This window comes from Thunnus thynnus, chromosome 3 (genome assembly GCF_963924715.1).
Source record: "Thunnus thynnus chromosome 3, fThuThy2.1, whole genome shotgun sequence".
NCBI classification, from domain to species: domain Eukaryota; kingdom Metazoa; phylum Chordata; class Actinopteri; order Scombriformes; family Scombridae; genus Thunnus; species Thunnus thynnus.
In genome coordinates, this window is record NC_089519.1 from 33,677,926 (window position 1) to 33,701,140 (window position 23,215).

At 40.0% G+C, this 23,215-nt stretch overlaps 1 protein-coding gene across 1 annotated transcript in view; it reads right to left on the minus strand.

Moving 5' to 3' along the window:
* The window catches only part of LOC137180190 (slit homolog 1 protein-like), an 81,069-nt gene that overhangs the window by 22,531 nt on the left and 35,323 nt on the right, over positions 1-23,215 (minus strand). The window contains exons 5-25 of the mRNA XM_067585477.1: positions 20,462-20,533; positions 20,117-20,188; positions 19,836-19,907; positions 19,275-19,438; positions 19,038-19,185; positions 18,415-18,486; positions 15,389-15,460; positions 14,754-14,825; positions 13,784-13,927; positions 13,514-13,677; positions 11,273-11,296; positions 10,208-10,352; positions 9,142-9,216; positions 8,521-8,664; positions 6,395-6,538; positions 6,138-6,304; positions 5,725-5,863; positions 4,893-4,961; positions 2,245-2,316; positions 769-840; positions 457-528 (exon numbers count right to left, since the gene is read on the minus strand). Of these exons, the coding sequence (XP_067441578.1) occupies positions 457-528; positions 769-840; positions 2,245-2,316; positions 4,893-4,961; positions 5,725-5,863; positions 6,138-6,304; positions 6,395-6,538; positions 8,521-8,664; positions 9,142-9,216; positions 10,208-10,352; positions 11,273-11,296; positions 13,514-13,677; positions 13,784-13,927; positions 14,754-14,825; positions 15,389-15,460; positions 18,415-18,486; positions 19,038-19,185; positions 19,275-19,438; positions 19,836-19,907; positions 20,117-20,188; positions 20,462-20,533 (2,175 nt within the window). The remainder of the gene's footprint in view (positions 1-456; positions 529-768; positions 841-2,244; positions 2,317-4,892; positions 4,962-5,724; positions 5,864-6,137; positions 6,305-6,394; positions 6,539-8,520; positions 8,665-9,141; positions 9,217-10,207; positions 10,353-11,272; positions 11,297-13,513; positions 13,678-13,783; positions 13,928-14,753; positions 14,826-15,388; positions 15,461-18,414; positions 18,487-19,037; positions 19,186-19,274; positions 19,439-19,835; positions 19,908-20,116; positions 20,189-20,461; positions 20,534-23,215) is intronic.

Genomic DNA, 23,215 nt, shown 5'->3' on the forward strand with positions numbered 1-23,215 from the left:
CTTTTGGTCTCTCCCTCCCTCTCGTCTTCATCTTCTTGTTCCCTCTCTCCTCCTCCTCCTCCTCCTTCCACACTTAAAGTAGATCCTCAGATTGACTCACATGGGTCATGCTTGACTGAAGATGATTATACTGTATATGCAGACTCTCTCTCTCTCACACACACACACGCGCCTCAGATCAATAAAGCCATGGGAAACGATGGATCTCTCCAGCTAATTCAATCCACCATGCAGCCACTTGAAACCACTGACTCTCTGAGAACTGGACTCTATCTGACCGGAGTCATAAAGGCAGCGTAATGAACATGCATCACACACACACGCACACACACACACACACACACATGCTGACCCCATTCTGTCACTGAAGACGGACCCTGCTGTCCATTACGGTCGGTTGGTGCTGTCTTTATATATGTAGATGTGCGTGTGCTACATGTATGTCTGAGTTCTTACAGGTGAGACAAGGAGGCCACGTCGCTGAAGATGCCCTGCTGCAGCTCAGAGATGTCGTTGCCATGGAGAGAGCTGTAAAGACGAACACAGGGTCAAAAACGGTGAAAAACTGCAAAGACTCAGAGACCACAATGATTCTGACAGACAGCGAGTCTCATTAAGCTCAACAACAGTGGAACGTTTAAAGTCCAAAAACAGATGCTGGCCTGTTGTAATAAAGCACGGGGACGACAGTAATGTGGTTTTGGGCAGTTACAAGTATGTGTGTGTGTGTGTGTGTGTGTGTGTGTGTGTGTGTGTGTGTTAGCTCACAGCAGTCTCAGAGAGCGTAAGCCGCCCAGTGCCAGAGGAGGGATACAGCGCAATGAGTTGTAACTGAGGATCCTGCAGAGAGAAAAACACAATTACACACAGAATTTAGCTGAAACCAGTATTACACATGTGATTGACCTACACCAGACATGTGTTACATCTTTTCATCTTTTCTTGCTAGCAGAAAGTCTTGAGGTTGGCAGTGCTCGTCCGCCTGCCAGATTTCCATAAAATGTGTTGAAATTCATGCACTGCAGAGAACGATTCCTAATGATTTTAATGACCCTGCCGACTCTTTCTCTGTTCTAAATGTTCTCTTGGGCCGAAGTGTCCAATTGTACACAAGGAATCTAAAAATACATGCCTCCCTTACGATTTTATTGACTCTTTGACCTTCCCTCGAGCACCACTCCTAGGGCAAACTTGACACTTTTAGTTCCAGATATTGTTAGTTCCATTAGCAATTTTCATATTGCAGGATGTGATTAACAGTATAAAGGAGCACTCCACCAATTTTACACATCAAGACCACATTACTGACCCTGCTGAAGGACTACTTAGCCTGTGAAAATGGTTGCAAAATGTCTTCATGGCTCTGGATAGAACATTCCTTAGTCTGAGAAAATAACCCTTAATAATGACATCAGTTTTATCTTAGCTTTAGCTTGGAGACTACAGATTTTTAACAGTGAGTCTGTCTTACAAAAAGAGAGCATGGCTTTTGAAAGATGTGGGTATTCACTAATCAAGGAGGATCAAAAGAAAGATTTTTTTTGTTTTTATCTGCCTTGTTTTTTATTCTAGAGAGAAATATATCCAAAATATTGTAAAATTACGGGAATAAAGCAATGTAAACAATCAGAAATTTAAGGTCTCTCGCAATAGAGTAAAAAATAAAGATACTAGCGTGATGGATTATGGGAGGTGTAGGATTCAGTGTTTTTGGAGATTGACCCATACGAGGGACTGAAGCTACCCAGTTACCCAGTAATATCAATCTAAAGTTGATTAATTTTAGCCACCATTAGCTACTGGTCATACTTGGTCAGACCAAGAAAGGCTATAGCAGTAAAAGCACTGAGTGTACTGAAGTAAGCTTATGTGTTATTTTATTATTTCAAAAGTTACATAGACTCTCTTTAACTTTGCTACTGCTGGATTGTCGACCTTCATTCTTGTTTAATAGTAGCTCCTGTTCACAGGGTTATATAGTTATGTATTGACTAGAAATCAATTACCCTGAATTGAACATCCATGAATAACACACTGCGAAGTTGGGTTCAACTCTGACGCGCCAGTCTGTGAATACGGCTGCCCTCGTTGTTGCCCTCCTCCAATTGTGGCTTTTTTTAACAACAGCGATTTATTGAACTGACATCTTTCTGAGACGCATTATTTTTTTTCCTGCAGACTTCTTCTTTAACATTTCACCAAGGACATTTGTGTGTATGTGTGTGTTTGTGTGTTTACACTCACAGAGTGGTGAGCTGGCTCATATTGGAGAAGGAGTCATCGGACAGGGAGCTGATTTTATTGTTGCTCAGATCTCTGCAGAGACAAAGGTCAATTCCAATCAATACATACTTACACTATATACTGCAGGAGTCCCATTAGATACAGTACACAATAACATACACATAGCAGGGTTCATACAGCTTTCTAAAAGTAAAATTTAAGCATTTTTCAAGCACTTACTACCTGAACCAAACATTTCCAGACCCTCTCGAAGCCTTTATCATCACATCTAAATTGTTACTATAAATGAAATTGTGAAAAATGAAGTTTATATAATTCCTTTATACCACAGCAATCAATGTATATTATCACTTTGTTTATTTTACCAGCTTGATTGTATGTTTTGATCATGATTATTTAATGCTTGCTAATTTCCAAAATAAGGAAAGGACTTATCTAGCTACATATGAATGATGAGTGAACGAAGAAAGAACAGACAGCCTTTAAATCATTTAAAAAAACAGTTTACATGTTTGCATGTAACAGCGAGTACAGCAATATCTGTATCTGTTCAAATGACAAAAATGATCAACAAACTGATCAGATTATCCCTTTTTTAAATAAGGACAATCATTACTAAACAAAACTATTTGCATTGCAGCCAGAGGATATATAGTGCTGTATAATGAATTACAATGGTTTGTATTATTACTCTGTTTAGTAGTGTAGTAAATGATTTAATAAAATTCAGTAAATTAGTAAATGTAGGCTACATGTTTATTCAGTCTATTTACATATTTAGATTAGAAAATATCTACATATTTACATTTGAAAAGTTTAGTGCTCAAGGCAACTCATTCAGTTATTTTACTTTCTCATTTAGGGTTAGGTTGGGGTTAAGGTTAGGGTTAGGATTAGGGTTATGGTTATGGTTATGGTTAGGGTAATGGTTAGGGTTAGGGTAATGGTTAGGATTAGGGTTATGGTTAGGGTTATGTTATGGTTATGGTTATGTTAGGGTTATGGTTAGGATTAGGGTTATGGTTAGGGTTATGTTATGGTTAGGGTTATGGTTAGGGTTATGTTATGGTTAGGGTTATGGTTAAGGTTATGGTTAGGGTAATGGTTAGGGTTATGTTATAGTTAGGGTAATGGTTAGGGTTATGGTTAGGGTAATGTTAGGGTTATGGTTAGGGTTATGGTTAGGGTTATGGTTAGGATTAGGGTTAGGATAATGGTTATGGTTAGGGTTATGGTTAGGGTAATGGTTAGGGTTATAGTTAGGGTTATGTTATGGTTAGGGTTAGGGTTATGGTTAGGGCTAGGGTTAGGGGTTAGGGTTAGGTTCTGCTCTGCATCTAGTGTGAGACACCAGGAGACAATTTAATTTCAAATATTAACACTATTAACAATATGAAACACCATATTATGTTGAAAATCAAGCATTTTTTAGGGTGTATATTCAAATTCAAGTATATTCCGTACCTTGAAAACATAACTGTTAAAATTTTCCAAACTTTCAAGACTTTGTACGAAAGCTGACATAGGCACACACTTGAATTAACACACTTAATATAATCTCTCTCAGTGTACTTTCTTTTTCCATAATTCACATGCATGTTTTTCCATTTGAGTGTCTTGAAACTGCTATTGATCAATGATTTGAGTTGATCACATGAGGATGTGCATGTGTTGATACATGAATATACACTGTATGATGCTTAATGGTGTGAGCTGGACTTGTCTCTACAGCGCTAACTACAGTCCACAGCTCCCCCTGCTGGATTTGTTCATAAATACAGTGAACTCTTCTGCACAGCATTGAGTATACTACTTCCACCATACCTAAATTTAGTATAAACAGCTCATTAAAACTGGAGTTACTGGAGAAACACAGAATGAAACTATGAGTGTTGACTCTCAGTTTCAATTTGAGGTTGTTTGCAGACACATCTGGCAAACAGTGAAGGAATTGTAGCCATTTTATTCTTATAAAAAATGGGGACCAACATTGATAGTATAAATTAAAATGAACATAAATGAAGTCACCACATTCAATAATTGGTGTCAAATTTGCATTCAGAGGTCTCTGACCCACAGACATCAACAGACACATAGTGTGGTCCCTACTGATGCTCTGTCAGGTCTTTTCTGCAGCAAGCTTCACTTTTATTTGTTTTTAGGGCTTTTCACCTTCAGCCTGGTCTTTAGCAGCTAATACATGTGATCAAGGACATGTGAGATCATTCCTTTGTTTGGCTCTAAAAACCTCCTTGATTTAAGATCACTGTCTTGCTTCATTGTCCCAAAACTTGATGACTGTCTATGAAAAGAGCTTTAAGTTCAACTCTGTTCTCCCACTTAGCAATTAAACATCATCAAATTGTGGCTTTAAGTCTGCACTTTTACCTCATGATCCCTTGTTTCATTTCAAACCCAAAGTGCAATAAGAGAGACAAAATAATAAAAAAATGTGACAGTGTCCAGATTCTTTCTGACTGCACTGTATATCAATAAAAGAAGAGCAGAAAGGTGTAATTAGTATGAGTGTTGGCAGTATCAGTAGCTGTAATAGAGTGTCAGTCCAGCGACAGCAGATGTGGCTGAGGGTTACTGAAGTGTGCAATGATACATTAGCATGAATGTGAGTGTTTAGTCAAGTGTCTTACACAAGTTGCAGGTATTTGAAGGTGGCTAATTCCTTGGGAACACTGGTGAACTGGTTTCCATCCAGATACCTGTGAGGATAACAGAGAGACACATTTATCGTACATCTCTGCTGAATAATTACACACATTTTCCACTGAGGGAACTTCTGAGGTAATTTCTGAATAATGAATCATGTCTCCACAAAGTCAAGATGTTCTTGATTTTCTTCTTCGGAAATTAAACTGTGACACCTCGTGACAGGAAGACCTTCAATTTTCAGCGCTTGGTTACAGAAGATAAATACTGTCAATGAGGTTTTAATAGATGGAAAGTTTTTCAAGTATAATTTAATTTATTCATCAGACTTATTCTGTGTGCTAACTACCTCAGAAATCCATAATTACAACCTTCTAACCATGACGAATAAACACTGCAGAAAAGATAATTACTGTTAATATTTTCATCTAATCTAGCTGCAATTAATGTGTCCTTAAACACAACATTTCAGGGATTACACAGCAATAGCAACTGCCTTCCTTCTCTTTAATTAGAGTTTAATGAATTTGACATTTATGACCTTCTTCAGACATATTATATCCCCTCTGCTATGTCTTCCTCCAGTGACTGATCCTGTTTTAAGTGAATGTCGATACATTAACAAAAAGACGCTGTACTTGTTCACAGGGTTGATGGTCAGACTTTTTTAGTACGGCACTTCATAGCTAATCACCAAACCAAATAAGGTATAAAAAAGCTGTGTAACAAAGTACCTGACATTTATAAAAAAAAATGAAAACCATCAGAGACACAGATTCGCTAAAAACATCTCTTGACTTGTGTTTTCAGACTCACAGTTCAGTGACGTTGCGGGGCAATCCTCTGGGCAGAGCCTGCAGGTGTTTGTTGCTGCAGCGGACCACCGTGTCCATGCAGGTACACTGACTGGGACACTGACGTCCCGGAGCACAGCTGCTGTCCTCCAGAACAGAGCCTGCACAGATGGGCAGGAAGTTTTAGCTGAGTTTAGTTTCAAAACACTAATGTCAAGTGGAAGTAAGATTTTACTTGATGTAATTCTCAGAAGACTTTGTAAGGTATCATAATACTGCTGACATGTAAAAACATCAGCTTTACTCCACTTCTAACATTTTTTATTTCTTACTTTTTCAATTCTGCAGGGAGATAAGATTTGCAAACTCTTTTGCCTAGTAATGTTCTTCATGCCTCAGTGCCTATGTGTTCATATTTGAGAGTGTGTATCGTACCATCCTCGCAGCGGAAGTCAGGTACAGCGACGTCCTGCAGTGGGATCTCTCGGAGGAAGGCGGGGCCCTGGCAGCGAGGATTCCCTGTCACGATTCGGCGGCTCCGAAGCCACGCCCCAAACCAGGAGAGACGGCAATCACAGTTAAAAGGATTGGCCAGGAGGTTCCTGATGCACAGAGAGATGGTGAGTGAGACAAAGACAGAATAGAAACTCTTTCAACGTGTGTGTGTGTGTGTGTGTGTGTGTGTCACTGACAGTGTGGAGAGGTTGGGCAGGGTGTCGAAGGCTCCCGGCAGGATGGTGCTGAGCTGGTTGTCATAGAGGGAGAGCAGCCTGACGTTGGTCAGACCTGTGAAACTGCCGTTATGGATACAGCTGATCTTGTTGTTCCTCAGCATCCTATACACACAAACACACACATACATTAATATTTCATCACACAAGGATTTAAATGACTATACTGAGTCCCTTTCCCCCTTTTCAAAGCATTCCATCAGTTTTTAATTTCCAACATCCCAAGCAGCCCTTGGTAACATTTCAATTCATTTCTATATAAAAACTATGTATTGATATGAATTGATTTTTATCCAAGAATACATCATCTTACAACATAGCAGATGGCAACTTTGAAGGCAGTGAAATTTGGCTTCTTCGAGCTCTATTTCCAATTAGAGTGCATAATAAAATAGAGGAAGATAAGAGAGACCAATTAAAATATACATTATATTGCACATTGGTGTGCAGCTGCAGTATTTCACATAAGTGGTAAATAGATAAACAAATGTATTGGACATAAGTGATGGGTGGTAAAGAGAGGAAGAGAGAGAGAGATGAAAAGAGAGAGAGAGAGACAGAGAGAGGGAGAGAGGACTGTGTGTGTGTGTGTTTATGATTTAAAGCTGGACTGTGGGACTTGTCTCCCCCTTCTGGCAGTGAGAGTAATTACAAAAACACTGTTGACATGTGCTTACGTCATAGGCTCCGCTGTAGCCTTCTCCATCGCTACTGTTGCGGCTGTAAAATGGTGGATAAAGTGTTTTGAGTGTCACACAACCCGCATGAAATGACTCCTTTCACTACCAGAATTTGATCCAATTGGTCCGATAACATTTGGAAAGTCTAGAAGAGCTGCGCAAATTAATTATTTTATCCCCATTCAAGTTAGCAGAGAGCTAACCGGAAGTTAGCTGCTCGGCTAGTGGAAGTCTCTGGTACGCATACTCTGCCCATAGAGCATGCACAGTATCTATTCACATGACCAGCATGGGAATGTCAAACCTGACACCCAATTAAAAACTCTATATGTTGTGAAATACACAGATTTATCTGGGTGTGACAGGCTTAATCAGCATTGTGTGAACTTGTTTGGCAAGGGCTTGAACGTAACAGATGTTCATTTATATGTAAAAGTTTCGCACTGCAGGTTTAAGTCACTTTCAGGGACAAACACCAGACTTAAGACAACTTGACTGGGGGCAGCTTGTGCAACTGGGGACAAAAGCTGTGTCCCCATTTGGTAAAACGCTGATTTTTGGGTGGGTGGTTAAGGTTAGGGTTAGGCTAAGTCTCCAGGAAATGTCTCCATGAAAATAAGTCTATGTAAATACCCCAAAAGTGACTTAAGTAAACCTGTGTGTGTGTTATGTATGTTCACAAAGTCCCAGAGTTTAACAGCCTGATGGCTTGCGGACAGAAGCTGCCCCCGAGCCTTCTGGATCTGGCTCTGATGCCTCTATACAGCTTGTCTGACGGAAGCAGTGAAAACAGTCTGTAGCTGGGGTTGGTTGGGGTCCTTGATGATTTTTCCAGCTTTCCTCATGCTCCTCTGGATAATTACTGCCCTCTAATTGAGGGAATCAATGCAAACATAAAACTGAATAATTTGGTCATTCATAAATTTTTATGTAGTCTAGATTTACACACAATTTTCTTGATAGGAATTACTTTGTAGTTACCCTGTGGAGTTTCAGACCTCTATTATCGCTATAGAGCAGTTTTTTTTTTTTATTGCATCCTAGTTTTGTTTGGCTCTTGCTCATTTGATTTAGTCTGTATTGTAGTTTTGACCACATTATACCTTTTTTTGCACCTTTTGCCCTTCAGAGGAACAACATTTTGTTCAACTTGTATATGGATGAATGACAATAAGCTTAAAATAGACTCTTTTATCTAGGAATCATACATCTCAATAAACTCTAATTTAAAACTTAATCAATAATAACCCTAACCCTAACCCTAACACTGACCCTAACCCTTATCCTGTATCTCTCTTTACATTTATCCTTAGTTGTTTAGGGGTCTTATTCAGCTCTTTTTTTTACACATATTATATCTGTCTCTGCAATAATTATAGTGACAGGAGGAGTATGAAGTGAACTCACAGCATGCGTAGTCCCTCCATGCCTTTGAACATGCTCCCGCTGACAGACTCCAGGTGATTGGCTGTCAGGTGAAGCTCCGCCACTGAGGACGCACCTTCAAACGCCCCATCCTCAATCTCTGAGATCTTGTTGTTGCTCAGATTACTGAAAAGAAGGAAGACAACGCTGTAAAAATAAGAAATGTCCTCTACAGTGTTTGGTTTTCACAAAAAGTTACAGTTCTTTGAGCTTTGGAACAATACAACCATCCAATCCAACTGGATCATTCAGCAGAGGGAAAAGTCTACTCTACTGATGGAAATCAACTGGCAACCAACACTCAACATTTTGGGAGAATTGTTTTCCACTTTTCTATAAATTATTAGTACTCTTGTCACTTTTTTGAGTAGCTTTTTCGTGTTTTTTTCCAAGCAAAACATTATAGATCCTTCTTTCACACAAGTTTATTCTTGAAGTCCTTTACTCAGCTATTTTTTGACATTTACAAATTACAGTGTAGTTTGTTTTGAACCTCTTTTCTCACATTAAGTCATGGTAGAGGCCAGACAATGAGATCTCTGGGAGGTCTCTTGATGGTTTGACAGATATTCGTCATTGTTGAAGGTTTTCAAAGTGACCTACATTTTCTTGAGCTGCGACAGGCCCTTAAAGGCTCCGGTGGCCTCCAGCACGGAGAGATCGTTGTTGTTGAGACGCCTGGGACAATCACAGCATAGCAGACATGAGCAAACAGCAAAAACATCATTAGCAGAGGAGTCAGTTTGGAATGCGTGTGTTTGTCCTGCGAGTGTGCATCCATGCAGTATGACTCTATACACACGTCAACATAGATATTCATAAAGCGCCTGTGTGCAGCATATGTGTGTGAATACGTCTGTGTGCGTATACAAGTGTAATCGCATGTGTGTGTAGCTTTAAGAGTAGAGTATGGCATTAACACTGCTGACCCTACAAGGACTGTCCACACTAAAAGCATCCACAAACAGAATATGACACACATAGTGAAGTGTGTACACCATATCAGAGTCCAACCAATATGTCAGCAGGACCAATATCACTCACCACAGTTATATTGGTAATGATTAGTTGATTGGTCAATTAGTAGATTTACAAAAAACTTTAACAGTTAATTCATTGTTTAAGTTAAGAAAATAATAAACAGGTGATGATCTACAGTAGCTTTTAAATGTGAGGATTTGCTGCTTTTCTCTGTTTTATTTATATAATTGTAAACTGAATATTTTGGACTTTTGGTCAGAAAAAAAAATCAACTGAAGAAGTCAACTTGAGCTTTAGGAACATGTGTCAATATTCTCTGATATTTTTTAAATTAAATGATTAATTGACAGATTAATTGATATTGAATAATTGTTCGTTCTACTTTTATTTGTATATTTGACCTTAATTTATCTGCATTAAAGTTTGAAATTTCTTTTTTCTTTTTATCTGGTGTTTTTTATATGTATTATTTTAAATATGAATTTAATTTCCTGTGAGGGTGACGGTACATGTTTGGTTTATTCTTCAACTGCAAAAAACTTTGCAAAAAACCTTTAAACCAAACTTGAGAGACCCTTGACAAAAATGTTGTGAAATCCAGTACTGGTTGGACACAACTGTGACTGTGCGTAAGTGTTTTGCGTGTGTGCATTGATGTACTGTGTATGTGTGTGTGTGTGTGTCTCACAGTTCTTCGGTGGAGGAGGGCAGGTGTTCAGGGAACTTGGTGAGGCGGAGGTTGGAGCAGTCAACCACATTGGCCTCACAGCGACACTTGGTGGGACACACCGGCTTGCTGTTACACTCGTAGCTCAGACGCCTGTCTTCAGCACCTGGACAGACACACACACACACACACACACAGGTGAAGACAAACAAACAGACTCATGAGGGTCAAACTGGTGACCTATCAACACAATCTCACTTCTTTCTTTATGGGTTTGACGGCGCGATGAGGAAATAATTTCAAATAGATTGTACAACAGATGATTGACAGGTCTCTCCTTTACTGAGACATCAACATGAATCTTTCTTACACCTGACTGCATGAATACACTAATCTCTGTCCTGGCTGTCAGATTGATATTTGTTTCAGATTTTCAAATTGGAGGGAAACGGTGGCTGTTCTGAAAAAGTCAAATTTCTCCTAAACTATCTGCCGATTTTAGGTTCTGAATATATTTGATGTCAGAATGAAATTGAGGAGTCGTGTTTCATTTTATAAAAAGAACAGTTTGGACATTTCAAGAGAAGGAAACTCACATCATCACCTATACATTCCTCATTGTGTATCTAGTTGGGCTCGATTGGTTGTTCAGTGGATGGTTTACGGATGAAAATTTTATATGAACTACTATAAATAAATTAAGCTTAAAGCCACAGTCATTGGGTATAACCAAAGGGGAGTTCAAGGGAGCATCTTACAGTGTTGTGAGTCTGAAAAACTAAAAGTATCTGCAATTTTTTGGACTCAGCACCTGACAGTGTAGCACAAGATGCATGTCTGTTCATGCCTTCACCTTTCAATATAATGCACTTCAGTATGACACCAACACCCACCACTCAATAAAAACATAAAGTAGAATTATCATCTTTCTGCCACTGTCAACAAAAACTGTATAAGCTTCGTAAAAGGAGAATTCCTGGCAGAGCTGTTATGTTTCAATGGATCTGATTGTACAGGTGTATCTAATTAATTGGCCAATGAGTGTATTTCTAAATGACACACATGTACACACACAAATATAATCACCTGGGATGTGGTACTGCTCCTTGGCTGTCATGAAAAAGAAATAGAAACAAAACCATGTCAGTCAAAAGGTTTGGAAGCTTTGAAGAAACACACACTCACACACACTCACTCACACACTCCTGGAGGTCTTGTGTGAAGTTGGCAGCAGTAACCTTTCAAATTTTACACATGAAAGAAGGCGTGAAATGATCCATCCCTGTGTTTTGCTGTTTTATGGAAGCGATGTGTCGGCCTGCGTGCAGCGTTCCAGGCCTGGCACAGGACTAAAGCAGCGTGGAGTGGTTTATATGGCAGTCAGAGCGCCTGCCATGGTTTCACTGGCCAGAGGCTGGCTTCACACACTGACTTCACACACTGGCATGGTGTGAGTGAAATAAGAAATAAATGACTGCTGGGTTTTTGTTAAAGGCATCAGGTTACAGTCAGCGAGACTGATTCACTTCATTGTTGTCTTGTTGTCACGCACTCTGTCGCACTTTTGAACAAATACTGTACAAATTCTTAAACACACTCTTTCTTTCTGTCTAATTGCATCTCACACTTCACTTCCCTCTCCTATTCATCAGTGCAGGTGTTTTTCACTATGTTAATTAAATAGTTGTTACAATACATTTCATACTAATTGTTTTGTCATTTTGAGGTGAACTTCATTAGAGTTCTGTTTCCATCCTACAGTTAAAGTCTCTAACTCTTTATTTAATAGTCTTTACACCCCAGAATGGACAACATTGATATTCTCAGCACACATAAAATATATATACAATCATTATTAAAGGTACACAAAATAAATTTGTGTGCTGGCAGCTTCAAATGGCAGTGAGAGGTTGTCTGTTTCTGAAACATTAAGAAATCGTGTAAAGCCAAGTGTAGAGAGCATTCTACACAATCAGCCTGTCCCAGATACATTTGTAAGACCCGTCACAACGAGTCGTCTACTTTGAGTGGTTCTAACACAACCATCGTTTGAAGCCGCCACAGATACATAGACCGTTTTGTTTTATTTTACTGTGTCCAGCAACAAGATACACTTGTAGTTGGAGCACCTCCGAGATGACTCAGGCAGGGTTACCAAGGTATGCCTCAAAGCTCTGTGCTCGGACCCTTCCTCTTTACCATTTATATGCTCCTCCTTGGTCAGATCATCTTCCACCATGGTCTAAGTTTTCACTACTATGCTGATAACACACAGCTGTATCTCTGCACTAAACCATCCACTCAGCTCCCCTCACAGTCTCTTGTCAACTGCCTGCATGAAATAAAAATATAGATGTCATCTAACCTACTCAAGCCGACCTATCCACATATCTGAAGTCCTCCACCCCTATGCCCAGTCCTGGAATCTGTGGTCCTCAGACACGAGTCTGCTCTCCACCCCTGACACCAGCCTGCGAACTCTTTGAGGCAGAGCCTTCAGTGTGGCAGCCCTACCCTCGGGAACTCTCTCCTGGCAGAGATCTGCAACGCTGCATTTTTGGACACTTTTTTTTTTTTTAAAAAAACCACCTGTTCACCAAGGTCTATGGCCTCTAGTTAACTGTCATCCCCGGCAATCATTGCTATTATTACCTTCTGTTGTTATTTGTTTTGTCTGCCTCACTGTGTAAAGTGTCCTTGGGTTTCTTGAAAGGTGCTATATAAATCTAAGTTATTATTATTATTATTATTAAGGTGATGAACAGTAGACAGGTTTCCCCTACTGGAATAATCTTGTATTTAATACACTTTGTCTGCCCTTGACTTCGCTGGTTTATGAAATTTTATACCAAAGAAAACCAAAGAGACCAGAGACGACAAGTTCTTGTTGAGCCAACTGTTTCTGGACAAAGCATAAAGCAACAGTCTGTGTTTTGTTCTGTGAACAGAGAAGTGTCAGACACTAACATGTACTGTATATGACATCTCAGTTAAAAGGGGATGGAACTTCCTTTGTTACAGTGTCACTTTGTGGTTTATGCTGAAAAGATTAGTCCAAGGTTCATTGTTACACAGTTTTTTTCTTCCTAGAAGACTTTAAGCACCCTAACCAGTGAGGTTTGTGGAGGAAAAATGATTCTGCATTTCTTGCACATACATGTATTTGTCTTGATGGAAGCTTTGCTGTAGTTCAACATCTTAAACCGTCAACTTTAGCTCATAAAACCAGACTGTCACTGCCCATCTCAATTCACACTCCTCTCTTCCTGTTTTACATTCTTTCTTTCTCTCTCTCTCTCTCTCTCACACACACACACAGGCACTGACCAGAGCAGCGGAACTTGTTGCTCTTGATCTGTGCGATGCGTTTGTTGGCGAGGCGGCGAGGGCTGGCGCAGCGCGCTCCGCTGGTCTCTATGGGGTTTGAGCGCAGGAAGTCGGCCAGCCACTTCACATTACAGTCACACACGAAGGGGTTCTGGGCCAGGTGGCTGATGGGAAATCACAAGGGGGAAGGACATCAGTCAGATCAGAGTAAATGAAGTGGAACAGAACTGAAAATAGTATGTGTGTGTGTGTGTGTGTGTGTTGTCTCACAGAGTCTGGATGCTGTGCAATGAGCTGAAGGTGCCTTTGGCCAGACTCTGGATCTTGTTGTCGTAGAGCGACAGCAGAGCCAAGTTCTCCAGATCTTTGAACACTGTGGCTCTAATACAGTGGATCTTATTTGCATTCAGCAACCTGCAGGACGACAGGAGACCATCGGTAATAAGCAGCTAGATGACAATATCAGTCAGTACTAGAATTAAAATGAAACAAACATTTTCTGAAAATCAGTTCAGCCCTCACCAGATATTGAATCAATCAACAATGTGGAGTCCTCAGATGATGATGTGACTCACTTTCTCACAAAAATCCCATGTGGTATAGATTCAAACTAAATGATGACTCTGCAACTACATGCTGTATTCCTTCCCTAAAACGTGATATTTCCACTAGAGCCACTGTGTTTTCCATGTTTAAAAAATTACAAACAAAATTCATCAAGGTGGTTCACTTGTTCTACCAGGTGTAGATTGGACTCATGTTAATTTACTATAAAATTGGTGTAGTCCAAGTGTTGCTTTCATTCTTTGTCCCTGTGGGAGATCTGCAGTATTTTTTGACACTACCACTGGGAGTCGCCAATGTCAGAAATGTCCTAATCCTACACATGATGACTTAAAATGACTGCTGAGTCACATATATTGATGAAAAAATTACAAAACTTCATCCTGACACAATTATTACATGTGCAAATGCACTGCATGGTAAATAAATAGATATGGCAGTGTTATCTAAAAAGTAACACCACAGGAAGTGATGAGAAACAGATTTACATCATCTTGACTTGGCAAAAACGGTGCAGACGTGTTAGTTTCCATCCAACAGTTTAACACTTTATTGGCGCTTCGGAGCCATTTGACAAATGAAAGTCATTTGTATAAATCCTCAGCGGAGTGTGAGCCACTCAGACAGTGTAAATGTCAACTCAGATAAATATATATGTGTTGTGGTTTGGACTTACAGCAGCTCCAGAGAGGCCAGGCCATCAAACACTCCGCTGGGCAGCTCAGTGATCTTATTACCATACAGAACCCTGCACACACACACACACACACACACACACACAAAACTGCTTGAATTTATCCTCTTACACTATGATGCAGCTCTGGATCCATACAGATATAAAACTCCTTGACATTTTCTACTATTAAAACAACAAATATTAAGGATGGTGCACATTTCACATTTATTTTCCTTAAAAGACCCTGCATTTACATATATTTTGTGCACATACATATCTCCACACACAATCCACAAATAGGACCAAGCACACTCATGCCAGATACATATATGTGCTATGCATATAAACACTGACATACCCACAGGCCACCCGCTGTGATTGTTTGTAAAGTCCTGATATTTCATAAGGAATCTGTTTACAGAGAGCAGGCGCCACTTTTGCATTATTCATACAAGCAGACGCACAAACACACACATGCGGTGGAAACATATGGAGGTATAGACGGGCATAATACAGACATATGTAAACACATATTGGTAGAGGCGCTTTAACAACAGTCCAACAGTTCATTCACACACAAACACACACACACACACACACACACACACACACACACTCAGATATGTGTTACTCACAGTGAGTTGAGAGCTCGGAGGCCGTGAAAAGCATCAGGAGCAATCTCGGATATCTGGTTGTTACTCAGGTCTCTGGGAAACAAACGGAGAAAAGAAATACACAAAGACAAACACACAAATTTTACTCACAGCAGCAAGAAATACTGACTCTCTCTGAAGTTTCAAAACTGCTACTGTTTGTTTGCTCTGCATATGTGACGATCTGAGACCCCCAAAAGACCAAAACTAACTATGTTTGGGCAGTTTTCATCAGCCTGTAAAGTCTGAATGTCACAAATGTTACCACTGGCTGTTCAAGTGAAACCTTTTGGTGGTAAATAACAGTTTCATGACTGAAGAAACTGTTTGACTTCATCCCATGTGCGTAGAATTATAGCATTTCCTTGCCAGTAAATGATCAAACTGGTATATACATGTACGCAAAAATACTTGAGGAGGTGACCCGATGTACAAAAAATAACGAGAAAGCCGCAGTGCTTCTTGAATTGACGTTTCCTTTTTTGCAAAGCTCTTCCTGATTAAATGTGAACTTTGAAAGTCAGATTTTAAGGCAAAAAAGCCTTAAAAGTCTAATATTCTCTGCATTTCTTTTTTTGTGGGTGTTGATTTGAAAAAGCAGATTTCTCTCTTTTCTGTTTTATCTACGTGACACACATAACATGTTTGAGACATGTCATACAAAAATAGATGCTTTATATCTACACTTGAGTTGCAGTAAAGTGTACAAGCTTCCTTCAGTACACTTGATGTAATCTGTATCATAGTAAATCAGGTCTGAGACTAGTAAAGCACCCCGAAATCTGCAGTATAATAACTAATATATCTAGGAAATATCATGACACGACACCATATAGTCGTCGGTCACAGCAGACCACTAGAACAATAAAACTGATAGGGAGGGTGAAGATACAGTACATGTTTTAGGGCTGCATTTTTACTTTATGTAACATTTCCATGTACGACTCTCTGGGGTCAAACATACATGAATGGTTTTATTGTTCATTTTCTGATCCCCAAATCACACTGAATCAAATAAAAAACTTTTTCTAAAAAAGTAGAAACCTCACTTCATTAGATGACTGAACTGGAAGTGAGCTTGACACTAACTTTTTTTTTATGTGAAAGGCAGAGCAAACTGTTCTGCTGGCCAAGTTGAAGTTTTAACATCTATGGTTTGTTCTGGCCGGCCAAACCACAACATGTTAGATGATAAAATCCTTGTACTTCTGCCACATCTCAGTCGCTCAACTGTCATGATAAATTGTAAGACAAACCACTTAAACCAGACTGTTAATGTAATCAACTCTCCTCTTCGGGCTTGGGATGGTCTCACAGTGATGATGTAAGAAAGAGGAAGGGGGGGGATTGAGAGGAAAAGGAAAACCACAAAGAGACAAAGATGGAGAGAGAGGATGTCAGAGGATGGAAATGGACAGAAGAAGAGAGAAAGAAAGAAGCACTGAGAGTGGACAGAAAACAAAGCAAGCAAGAAAGAAAAGGGGTAGAAAGTCAAGAAGCCAGTATTATTGTTTCACAACTCCAGATTTTAAACATATGCACTAGATCATAGTGATATGCACTTCATTCATCAAGCGAGACCCTTAAAATGCCTCTGATGGGGACTATATCTACTCGCTGGCTGACATAAATCAAGCGCTCCCCCATGCTGGAAATCCACTGGGGCTGTTTGTTATGTCAAGCAGGAAAACCACAGCTCAGTGAACAGAAGAGATGGAGGAAGAGGAGAGTAATCCGGTTGGCAGATCGGGGTTTAAAACATTAACATTTTCTCAGAGGCATTGCCCCTCTGGAGGCAGAAATACTGTCATCTCATTGGTTGAGATAAACCTTAACCACGGCTACAGTAGATGGTGTCAGCCTAGCTTACTGTCCAAGTTCAAGCTACCTCCTATGAAGAAAAATGTATGTTTAATCACCTGATGTCATAATAATGATAATTACACAGCAGATCATAGAAGCTGAAGGAAAATTTTAGTTTTCAGCAAAAAAGTCTTAAATAAATATGTCTTAATAGCATAAACACTTGAGTATGTGATCTAATCATTTGATGCAGAAAATTAGTCAGAAATCTGCCATAAAAAGGAAAAGCTGTCACCTGAAAACACTGTCCAAATATGAATTTCAATTACAGAACTCCTCAAGACTCATAAAAGTGTACAAAATCTTGACTGGGATTCAAAATTATTTCCTTATTAAAAATCAAAATTATGGAATTCTCATCATTCCTTCTTCCATCCATCCATCCATATATCCATCATCCATCCATCCATCCATCTATCATCCATCTATCCATCCATACATCATCCATCCATCCATACATCATCCATCTATCCATCCATCCATCATCCATCTATCCATCCATCCATCCATCCATCCATCAATTCATCCATCCATCCATCCATCCATCCATCCATACATCCATACATCATCCATCTATCCATCTATCTATCCATCCATACATCATCCATCCATCCATACATCATCCATCTATCCATCCATCCATCATCCATCTATCCATCCATCCATCCATCCATCCATCAATTCATCCATCCATCCATCCATCCATCCATCCATACATCCATGCATCATCCATCTATCCATCCATCCATCATCCATCTATCCATCCATCCATCCATCCATCCATCAATTCATCCATCCATCCATCATCCATCCATTCATCCATCCATCCATCCATCCATCCATCCATCCATCCATCCATCATCCATCCATCCATCCATCCATTGATTCCAGCTCCCTTATCTGAGGTTCCCAAGACAGATGGGATTTCTGATCCCTCATGTGTGCTCTGACTCTCTCAATTTTCTTTATCTCGATACAGGTGAAGTCTCACTCTGTTACATTAAAAGATCAAACATGGGAAAAGAAATGACATTTATTCAAAATGTTTCTTTAATCTGAACTTATATATTTGTAACTTATTTATTTATGAACATTTATCTCTCAAACTGTATTCAGATGAGTTAGTCTGTCTATAGAGGACTCACATTCGACGAAGCTTCTTGTAGGAGGTAAAAGCACCCGGAGGAACCGACTTGATACCATTCTGCTCCAGACGACTAGAGAGAGAGAGACAGAGAGAGAGAGAGAGAGAGAGAGAGAGAGAGAGAGAGAGAGAGAGAGAGAGAGAGACACGTTAATAATTTGCCTCCTGTAGGTCATTACACACCACAGCTCAGCTGCCAGCTGGATGTTATTTCCATCAACAGGCTTGTCTGCAGTTCCTATTCAGAATACTCAAACAGTCAACGTGCAACATTAATTCAAAGCTCTGGCCATCTGTCAACGATTATAATGTGATTCCCACTCAAACTGAAACTGAAAATGCTTAATATCTTACAGTAGGTTACAGTAACCAGGTTTATTGTTTAAATCTCACTGGGGAAAGCAAACTTTTTTACCTGTACATGAACAGATATGTAAGATTGACAATTTGTGGTTTTATGAGGAGTTACGAGCTGGGGTTACTGGAGTCACTGGTATAATGCCCAGCCCATTCTTTACTTTCGAGTATTTGTTATTTAGGTGACTGAGAACATAAAGCTCCTCCTGCAGTTCCAGATGAGATGTAAACTGTGGATGTAGAGCTCTTTCCTTTTGGTAAACTCACATCTCAGTCATGGCCTCAGGGAGGTGGGCGGGGATGGCGGTGAGGCCCCTCCCTCGACAGTCCACAATGTTGTTGCTGCAGGAGCACATCGGAGGACAGGAGCCAGACGCCAGGCTGCACGGCTGAACGAAGGCACTGCCGCCGTGGCCTACGAGCAAACGAGAAAAACCGTTCCAACTTCTGCTCTATCAGCCTCTATGCCTCTACGGACTCGTTGACTGAATTAGACTGCTGTACCTGAGCAGGCGAAGTCGCTCTTGCGCAGCTCGGCTAGGTTGAGGCCCCTCAGGGCGGGAGGGGAGCTGCACTGGGTGTAGAGGCCTAATGACGGCCGCTGCCGCAACCATGGAGACAACCAGGCCAGGTGACAGTCACAACGCAGAGAGTTAGAGTGGAGACGACTGGGAAAAGAGGGAGGAGGAAGAGGAGGAAGTAGGGAGAGAAAGAGAGGAAATCAGGAAAGGAAGAGGAAGGAAATGATGGATAAATTGTACAGGTAAGGAGGTAAGTAATGAAGGAGTGAAGGACAGAAAGTAGAAGGAATGGAAACAAGGAGAAGCAAGGGATGAAAGAAAGGGGAGAGCAAGGAAAGGAGGGAATAAAGAAAGGTCAAAGATAAAGACGTATAGTGAAAGGGAAGCAGAGGTCAGGTGGAAGGAAACAACAGAGCAGAAAAAGGAGAGTGAAGAGAGTAAACATAAGGGGAGGAGGGAAATGGGAAAAAAGCAAATATTGTTAAGTGTCTTTCTTTGGTTTGAAAGCCAGAATCAACATAGTGAGAAGGGATGAAAGACTCACAAGGTACGGAGCTTCGGCATGTGGTTGAAACTGGAAACAGGAATACTGCTGATGTTGTTGTTGTTGAGCGTGCTGGGAGAGAGAGAGAGAAAACAACAAGGAGAAGGAGGAAGAAAACAAGGAGAAATTATTGCAGAAAGCAGAGTGAAATTATTTATTAATTAATCAGATGCCTGAATAAAAGTAAAGCTAAGATATTTTGTATTTCCTCCGAAGCACAAGAGCAGGAAATGTCTGCGTTGATCCCCCGCAGGGATTCCTCCATTTGTCTGAATACTCACAGTACTTCCAGAGATCGCAGAGCTCGAAACGCCCCCTCCTCAATACAGCTGATATGGTTCTTATCCAGCTGACTGGTAACAAATAGAAAATGAGATTAAATCCGGTTAATTAATCAATTACACAACCAATCAACACATTAGTCTTTATCTACAGTATACAGCTTCTTTCATGCATCTTAGTGCAGTTCAAACGTAGTGAAGCTTCTTACATGAGCGTTCCTATATTTCTTTTTATAAACAGTGAATTGTTTTCTACACTGTATTCCTTTATTTTCTTTTATCTACATTGTGCTTTGTATGTATACGTGTGTGTTTTTGTGTGTGTGCATCTGTGTTTTCACACACAGGTTTTTGAGATCCGTGGCTCCTCTGAAGGCTCTCCTCGGGATGGCCTGGATGCCGTTTTCACTCAAGTCCCTGAAAAGAGAAAAAGAAAGAAAAAAAAGACTGGTTGTTGAGAGATACTGATTTTATTTAAAGCTGACGGATTTCATGTATTTAAATTTAGCACATGGAAGCACACCTTTGACCCTCGGCAAAGCACAAATAGTGGGTTTTATACGAATATTTGTTTCATACAAATATTTTAAAAATTATTTGTTTTTGGGAAGAAAAAAAAAACATGTCAAATACCAGTTTACAAGTCGGTTACATCGTTATCTCAGTCTCTCTCCTCTGCTCCACTGTTACATCTACCAGAGATTCTCCATAACCTGTTGTTCCCCTTCTCCTTTCCACAAAGTTAGGTTGTAAAAAATAGGCAATAAATGAAACGTGCAAAACAAGAATCACCTTTGAAGTTCTACTACATGTTACATGGTGTGCTGTCTCTGTGTTATTGGTGTATAAATAGGTAGAGGTCAATCTGCAATGAGGTGATGAGTAAAGTTTTAGCTCAGTAGTCAGCGCAGTCGTCTATGATCTGGGAGACTCCAGTTCAAGTCCCGCTGTGGTGACCTTCTTCATAAAGTAGTTTATTCATGAACACTTATTGTAACACTTTAATTTTCTAAAATTAAAAGCGTAATATATACAAAACCTGGATTTTTAAGCCTCTTTCCACTTTTATTCAAATACAAATACAAATACAAATAATTTTGCTGCCTCAACAAATACAAATACAAATACTGGGCTCTCTGCACATCCCTAACTCATACTCAATATGCCGAGCTTTGAGAAAGAAATATTAACACGCACACAAATCCCAAATGGTCGACACGCAAAAAATACATTTTCTTATTTTAATGAACTGCCTCAGTTGTTTTATTTATGTAATGTGACTATTAAATGATGCTTTGGCAATATATTGCTAATACCATTAAAGCACACTGACAATATGAAAGTCTCCATATCTTCTCCATCTGTTGAAGCCAGATGACTTACTGGGAATGAGATGAATTTGTATGTGAAGCAAAATAAACATTTAAAACAGTCTGGGAAAAAAGAAACTGCAGATAAAGCGTTCAAAGTGTGTGTTTATTTACAGCAGTGTAAAAATTAATGTGCGGTGGTGTTTTGGACCTCCCTGCTGTTAAACACACACTTCATCCATTATCAGTCTAGTGACGTTCAGGCTGATCCGCACCATTACCAGCTAGTTTCATAGCAATCTAAACACCGGTTCCTCTTTATCTTAATGTTGTTTTTCCCTTCAGCCTGGAGGGGTCTGCAGCCCGACCAGAAGTCAGAGCGCTCAGACACCAGAGAGGGTCACATGTGCTACAACAGGCTGGTCTGCACATAAAGGAAGAGAAGAAGAAGGATAGAAGTGGAGAAAGAGAGATAGACAGCGTAGGAAAGGACAGATTAATGCGTGTAAAATCTCTGAAATGATCAAATTTGTTTAACCAGCCAGGCTGCAACATAACCCTGCGTGTACGTGTGTGCTTGTGTGTCAGACAGACCACAGAGGAGGATGTACATAATCTCTGGTTGCCCTGGAGGACCTCAGACACACTCCATTAACGTCAGGGTCAAACCAGAGAGCTCGACAGCAGAGGAAACACCCACTTACACTGACCTACACTACTGATATAATTAATATATGTACTGTTTCACATCCAGGCTCAAAGTGATCTCTTTGTTGCAGTTGAGCTGCATAAATTTGCTCAACTGAATGTAGCTCTGAATATTAAAACATAACATATAATATCTTCATAGGGTAAGTTATAATTTCTGACACACAAAAAATATTTATAAAATGTTTGTCTACTGCTTATAAATGCTTAATAAAGGGACTTAAAGTAAGGTGCTACCACAGTATCTCTACATATGGCCTTTCCTCTGGTGCCACCGACTGTACAAACATTACTTTATTTGCACCACTTGAGGTAAGAATGTTTTTTACCTACACACAGAGGTGCAGACCAGTGTGAGTTTCAGTACATGTCCATTAAAATTATATCATACAATTCTTCTCCAATATACATTATTATAAAAAGCATGGTATTTTGGAGGAGACTTGTACAATGTGTTTAATTTTTCCTCCATTTCCTCCATCGTTTTACCTAAAAATATGTATTGTGCATGACAGTCTTACATGCCGCTACCATGGCTATAACTTTCAGTCTTCTTTCAATATGCGCTGCATAGGTCTGTCAGAGTTCAGTCAATCCAAGCACTCAGTCTTCTGTCAGTTACAGCTCTGTCTCTGTCTAAGTTTCAGTGGTTAACCAGCAGTTTCCTCTGTGTGGCTGAACCAGAGGAAGTATCACGGAGAGGTCAGCGGCGAACAGCAGCAAAACACCCTGAAATGAAAAAGCATCACCACGACAGAACCAGATAAAACAAGATGAAACGAGACTTAACCAAACTGAGCAGTGTGTGAGACATGAAAGCCCAGTGGAGGAGGTGATGAGGGATATACGGAGTGACAGAAAGGTCAAAAAGGAGGATAGATAGACAGTCAACAACTATGAAGGTGGTACATGACAGAGAGGGTAATACAGACATAAATAAGAACATAAATTAAAAGTGTAAGATGTAAGGAAGGAGGTGTTTCAGCATCCTATTAGGACTCCTCCCTGTGAAGGTATTTTGGACAACCGAGAGGAGACACTGGAGAAAGACCCAGAACACACTTGTATGTTTATATATCCC